The following is a 7,172-nucleotide window of genomic DNA, read 5'->3' on the forward strand; positions in this document are numbered from 1 at the left end:
CTACATTTTTTAAAATTGTATGTTCTCACTCCTCTTTTGTTCACTTACACTCTCTTTTATCTAATGTAAAAAGTTTTTTTTTTTTTAATTAAATTTTTTTTCTTAAAAGGAGTGTAGGTGGATAAAAGGGGAGTGAGAAAATCACCACCCTTCCTTTATAATGGTACATTGTCAGCCGTACATACGCTGTCTAGAAGCCTTGAAATATACATTATAATTGTCAGCCAACGAGGCATCATTATATGCAAACAGTAGGCCACAAGAATATATACATACATATATAGACGTACGGGTCATTTTCAAGTTGATTAATTCTAGCTGGAAAATCTGACGGACAACAATGTAAAACATCTCTCCTAGGTTTCTCAGCAAGGGATTAGCTGTACTTGCGCATGCAATAGAATTTTATGAGAATATTATCTTTTTCTTTTCAATTTCTTAGCTACTTATCGTCGAGGTTTTCAAGTTCCTAGCTGCTTTGAGTCTTTATGCCATAAATGATGGCTTCTCAATCATCAGTAGTAATATTCATGATGATGAAATATTACCTTCTTGCCATTCTTCTTCTGTGTATGCTGCACATGAGATGCTCTACAGCCCAAGTAGCTGGATATATTGGAAAGGAGAAGGATGCTCTCGTTGCCCTCAAGAACAGTTTCAACTATCCGTACCTAAACACTAACTGGACGGGCCCTCCTTGCTTCAAAAGTGAGCCCTCAACTTGGTACGGGATTCAATGTACTGGTTTCAATGACATTGGCCACGTGACTGGAATTGTGTTGAAAAATATGCCACTGAACAGAAGCATCGACATCTTCGCTTTCACCGACTTGGCTGAGTTGTCTGCCCTAACCTTGAAGAACAACTCTCTGTGGGGAAACATGATGGATTTTTCCCTCAATCCGAAGCTGGCGCATATCGATCTTTCGGGCAACATGTTCTGTGGGCAAATTTCACCGTCGCTTTTGAGCCTTGGGACATTGGAGTCATTGCAGCTTCAGGATAATGGATTCAGCGGTCCAATTCCTTGGTTGAACCAGTCCACCTTGAAAATATTCAATGTCTCAAACAACAATGTCAATGGATCGATTCCGATGACTAAAGCTCTCCAAGCATTTGCCTACGATTCGTATTCTGGCAACCCAGGGTTGTGCGGCAAGCCTTCTCCCATTGCTTGCAACTCTTCTAGCCTTGATGACAACCCAAGAACAACTGATTCAGTTGATAAAACTCCCAAGTATAGGAATAAGTTCAGTTTGTACTTGTTTCTTTTGGATGTTGCTGGTCTTGTTGTTCTAGTTTTGCTTTTCATTCTATATTTCAAGAAATCGCATAAGCTGGAGAAGATGTTGAAGGAATTTGGGAAAACTAGATCATCAGCGTCAATGATCAATAATAATAATAATATTGATCAGGAGGAAAAAAATGATGCTGGCGACGATAAAACGAAGACAGAAGGTCACCGGGATCCGATAACGAGACCTAACGCTGCGGCACAAGAACATCAGACTAAGAGAGGTAAGCTGGTGTTCGTTCGTCCCCAACATAATAGTAAGGGGTCTGTTGGGAATCAAATGACAGATCATCAAATATTTGAGATGGAAGATCTGCTAAAAGCCTCTGCCGTAGGGTTGGGTACGGGAATTTTTGGAAATAGCTATAAAGCAGAGATCACCGTGACCAATAACGCCGTGGCGGGGGGCAGGCAAGTTAAGCAAGCCGTGGTTGTTAAGCGGCTGAGGGATCTGAAGCCACTAGTTAATGAGGAATTTACAAAGCCGTTGCAGCTGATTGCCAATCTGAAGCACCCCAATTTGCTGCCTCTTCTTGCTTACTACTTGTCCAAGGATGAAAAGTTGCTGCTGTATAAATACGTTCCCAACGGAAATTTGTTTAACCGAATGTTTGGTACGTACCTCTGATCTGAGTGGGTTGGAATTAATTTATCAATTAATGTGATATATATTTACACTTTGCTTAATTACTATAATATTTACGACTTACAAAAGGTGGATTAGACCAGTTGGTCAAAATAGTGCACCCGCTTCCTTGCACTCTAGTTGCCCTCTCCGTACATTAGAGTAGTTTTGAATATGCCTTACTTAGGAATTGTTATTAATTTATCTATATGCAGGAGAAAGAGGCCCGGATCGCATCCCATTTCGATGGAGCTCAAGGCTATCAGTTGCTCAAGGCGTTGCCCACGCACTGGAGTATCTCCACCTCAAAGCGACATCGTCAGCTCAAAGCAGCAGCAGCAGCACTGCACCTCATGGAAACCTAAAGTCTTCAAACGTTCTTCTTGACGAGAACGATAGGGTTCTTGTTTCTGATTATGGCTTCACTTCGCTGGTTGCACTTCCAATTGCAGCTCAGCGTATGGTGTCGTACAAATCACCTGAGTACCAACAGACCAAGAAAGTTTCAAAGGAGTCTGACGTTTGGAGCTACGGAAGCCTTGTTTTGGAGCTCTTGACGGGAAAAATCTCAGATTGCACAGCCCCACCAGGTGTGAATGGCATAAATCTCTGCAGTTGGGTTCACCGAGCAGTTAGGGAGGAATGGACGGCTGAAATATTTGATATGGAATTAACACTAGGGCGCAGAACAGCCTCAAGTGGGATGCTTAGACTGCTACAAATTGCAATGCGTTGTTGTGATCCATCACCGGAGAAGCGACCGAAAATGAAGGAAGTGGTGAGAGAGGTAGAAAGTATAAGACTTCCTCAATCAGACGTAGATGAGGATGAAGACTTGTCATTGGATCCGTCCTTAACCGATGATTCTCTGTCATGGACTGCCCCCCCTGCAAGAGTTAGCCAATAGATTGGGACATTGCTACAACGTTGCAACATTCCGCAATTAAACCAATGTTTTGTTTATTGTATCATAGTTTTTCAAATTTGGACAAAAATTAACGCTTATTTTTTTTAGGGAGCTGATTTTCTCACTCTCCTTTTCTCCACTTATACTCCCTTTCATTTTTTAATACTTTTAATCAACTTTGTTATTTTTCTTTCCTATTATACCCTTGTATTGAATTAAGGTTCACTAAAATTAAGAAAAGTTAACAAAAAAAATAAAATAAAAAACAATTAAAAAGAAAAGAAAAGAAGTCACAGCTTCTTTTCTCCTTAATCGTGTCTTCCCACTTCTCCTACCTAAAGCTACTCTTAGATAAATTCAAGGAATAGTACGAAAAGCATTCAATCATTCTCCAATAATAACATTCATTCAATCAATACTCCAGTTTTTTGGTAGTACTTTTTTTGGTAGCATGCCAATAATAGTACGAAAAGTTTGGGTTTAATAGTTTTTTTATTTTTATTTTTTATGAACAAAGAATTGTATTTACACGTCAAATTTGGAGTGACAATAATAGTACCCTTTAGAATGCCAATAATAGTACGAAAAGCATGTCAAAGAATTAATCGTTAAAAAGACGTGCATTTTCCATTTTTGTCAATGAAGAGTTGTAGGGTAAGAAAATTCATACCATTTTTTCCTCATGGAATGTGTTTTTATCACAATGTGTAGAATGATTTTCTATACATGTCTTGAAATTTGGATGGATTTTACATTGGCTAGCAATCTTTATCAGACAATAAATATCTTTTTGAGGTAACTTTTCCAAGTAATGTAAAATCATGAGAGAGAAATGAAGGAGAAGGAAAACGATCATCTTCTGCTTGCACTACTACACCTTGGATAAGAATTATCCATCCAAGTATTATGACCATTTGTACTCTCCATTGATTTTCCTCCATGTTGGTCTTTTGAACCTTTTTTTTTTTTTTTTTCAATGTTAAATATATATACAATAAGACTTTTGGTATATACCCTTTTGCATACTTCAATCGCTTAGCAAAGTTTTTTTTTAAAAAAAAAAATCAAAGTTAAAATATATATATATATATATATATATATATATATATATATATACTCTCACAACTTCACAAGCAAAGTTTTAAAAATATATATACAGAGAGCTTCGATTGAGGGACATCTTTGTAGAGCCCACTCTGCATTGTATTTCACTAATCCAAACCTTCTATTTTGTAAATATTCATTCAAAGATCATCTCTATTAAAATATCACTTGAATCCAATATCATTTGACCATTCAATTATATTATTGAATTTAAGTATTTTCTTGAAGCACCGTGTTCATTGATTTTGTTAGTCTCAATTAGATGCTTTAATGTTTTTCAATTTGTCTGATTTTTTGCAAGAATGATCTACAAATGAAGACTTGAAAAACAGACGGTTTAGATTATTGAAAAAAAATTCGTAAGGTACCCTAAAGGGTGTCCTTGAAATAAAATTATTCTCTCAAATATGCTTATTTGAGAGACACCCTTGTAGGGTTCACTTTATATTGTATTTCACTAATCCAGACTATCTATATTGTAGATATTCATTCAATGATCATCTTTACAAAAAATCAATTTTATCTGATATCATTTAACCACTCAATTAAATTATTGAAATTTTAACACTTTCTTAAAGAACCTTGTTCATTGATTTTGTAGAACACAATTAGATGTTAAAACGATTTCCGATTTGTCAAATATTTTTCAAGGATGATGTATAAATGTAGACTTAAAAAATAGATGGTTTGGATTGTTAAAAAAAAAAATCGTAGGGTCCAAACCATCTATTTTTTAGGTCTTCATTCATAGATCATCCTTACAAAAAATTAGACAAATCGAAAACCGCTTCAACATCCAATTGTGTCCTACAAAATCAATGAACATGGTACTTCAAGAAAGTACTAAAATTTCAATAACTCAATTGAATGGTCAAATGATGTTAGATTCAAGTAATTTTTTGTGTAGATGATCTTTGAATGAGTATCTACAAAATAGACGGTTTGGATTAATGAAATACAATCTGGAGTGGGGCCTACAAGGGGTGTCCCTCAAATACTTATTTGAGGGATCCCTCAATGGAAGCTCTCTGTATATATATATATATATATCTGTATATATATATATTTAACTTTACTTATGAAATATTCTCTAAAGAGAGTTTGAATGGTGAAAAGTGTTTTTACTTTTCTTTTTTTTATTGGTACGACTACGAAGTTGATAAATAAGTAAATCATTGGTTAAAGGGAAATCATAATTTCCTTAGTTTTTATTTTTTATTAATATTATATAGTTTTTATTTTTTATTAATATTATAAGTTTTTATGAGTTTTGATTAACCATAACAAATGTTTCTCAACAACAAGGTTTCTTGTTATAAATAAAATGAAGAAAATAGAAGAAATTCTAAATGCGAACTTTTTCTTAAAACAAAATTATTATTTAAATATCTATTATAAATTAATAAAATTAATAAAAAAAATTATTTTTTATACAAGTAATATTGAGGAGAGAGAATTAAAATGCTTTTAATCACTTGAGTTACAAGTCCATTGCTCTTATTAATTTTATATTTAAATTATATATAGAAAAGTTATAAGAGATAGGACCATTTACTTAATAATTATAGTTTGAATGGACTTTGGACTAACTGGCCTTTATTTAAATAATCAAATACTGGGCCTTCAGCCTATTGGACTCAACTGACTAAAATAATTATTTTATAAATTTTTTTTTAAAATTCATATAATTCTTTTATTTTGAATTTCAAGTTTCAAACAAAGAGCCAAAAAGAAAAGAGATATTTAGTCTTATCAGTCCTGATCTCTTGGACTACAAGGGTCCAAGAGATTTGTGGTCACTCACCATTGGATGTAAATTCAACGGTTCACTCACTCTTGTATTCCTTTTAAAAAAACTTTTTTGAACCATTGGATTAATATCCAACGGTGGGTGACCACAATCTCTTGGACTCCCGTGGTCCAAGAGATCGGGACTGTTAGTCTTATACCCATTCTTAGCACTAATAATATAGATAAACTCTACACCATTTAATTTCTATAAACAAAACCAAAAAATAATAGCTGACCATATTGAATTTAAATTTTGATTATTAAATTACTTTGATACCCTATTGAGTGTTTTGGGCTTTTTTATGAGGTTTTCGGGTTGAGTTTGTTTTAAAAAATCAATGGCAGTTTTGTAATTTAAAAGAAATTAAAAGCCTTTTTGTTATATTATAAATAGTCTTTGGATGTGTTTCTAAAGTCCTTTTCATATAGGTTTTTTATATAATTTGTGCTCCTATATTGGGTATAATAGTGAATCTCCCAAAAGAAAAACTCTAACAGAGAAAAGTTTTAGTTGCCGTTCCTTGGGGTCAATGGCCTTCATTCCTCTCTTCTCCTTCCTTCCCCTCCCCTCCCCACCTTTGCTCCCTGTCCATCCACTCAAGGTCCTCTGTTTTCGCTAAGTTTGGTGCTTGCTTGACTATCTTGGTGACGACGCGGTAGAAGATTAGCTCTTATTTACGTAATGTGTATTTCTTTTTCCTTTTTTTTTTGTGGTAAAAATCAACTCATTTTCAGTTTGTTGTGTGTTTGTAGTCTCTACTTGTATTTTCTACTTATGAATGTTAAAATGTTGTATTTGCAGTTGTAATTTTGTGCACTAAGGTATATATTTGATTTTTTTAAAGGCTTTTTTGCCAAAATTTCTTAGGCCATGTATGCCTATGAATGGATACACCTTGTGGGTTTGCCGTTGTTGGTGGACTCCTCCGTATTATTTGGATTAACCCTTTGTGGTTACTATGTTTCCGTATTTGTACTAACCTTATATGGTTATTTGTATTTGTATTGGTCCTGATAACCGATTTTTAGGCATGAATTATGAATGCAATCTTATCTTTCTATCATAATTTCAAGTGTATTATAAACAGTTATCTGCAGAACCACAAGTACATGAGTGGGGGCAAAGTATTGTCTAAAGGACATAGCAAATCTGTTGGCCTCTATTAACTCTACATGTCAGTATTTCTCTGTATTAATTTACTACAATTTTAATTTCTTTATTTCCTATAATTACTAATTTACAGTGGGAGCTTTAGTAATATATCCAAAACAGGACCTGAAATTATTATAAAAAAACTCTATATGGAATACACTTTAGAAACATACCCAAAAACCATTTACTACCTAAAAAATGAGTGTTGAAGTTTCTATAAATTACATCTCTGTCATTGATTAACTTAAAACAAGCTCAATACAAAAAACTCATAAAAACCCAAAATAAGCCCAGCCTA

General features: G+C 34.1%; 1 protein-coding gene across 1 annotated transcript; it reads left to right on the forward strand.

Annotated features, from left to right (window-relative positions):
* LOC18768435 (probable inactive receptor kinase At2g26730) lies at positions 501 to 3,112 on the forward strand. The gene is made up of 2 exons (XM_020570974.1): positions 501 to 1,908; positions 2,135 to 3,112. The coding sequence occupies exons 1-2, from the start codon at positions 501 to 503 to the stop codon at positions 2,824 to 2,826; spliced, it is 2,100 nt and encodes a 699-aa protein (XP_020426563.1). The 3' UTR covers positions 2,827 to 3,112.

The sequence above is a fragment of the Prunus persica genome, chromosome G8 (assembly GCF_000346465.2).
Source record: "Prunus persica cultivar Lovell chromosome G8, Prunus_persica_NCBIv2, whole genome shotgun sequence".
Lineage (NCBI taxonomy): Eukaryota > Viridiplantae > Streptophyta > Magnoliopsida > Rosales > Rosaceae > Prunus > Prunus persica.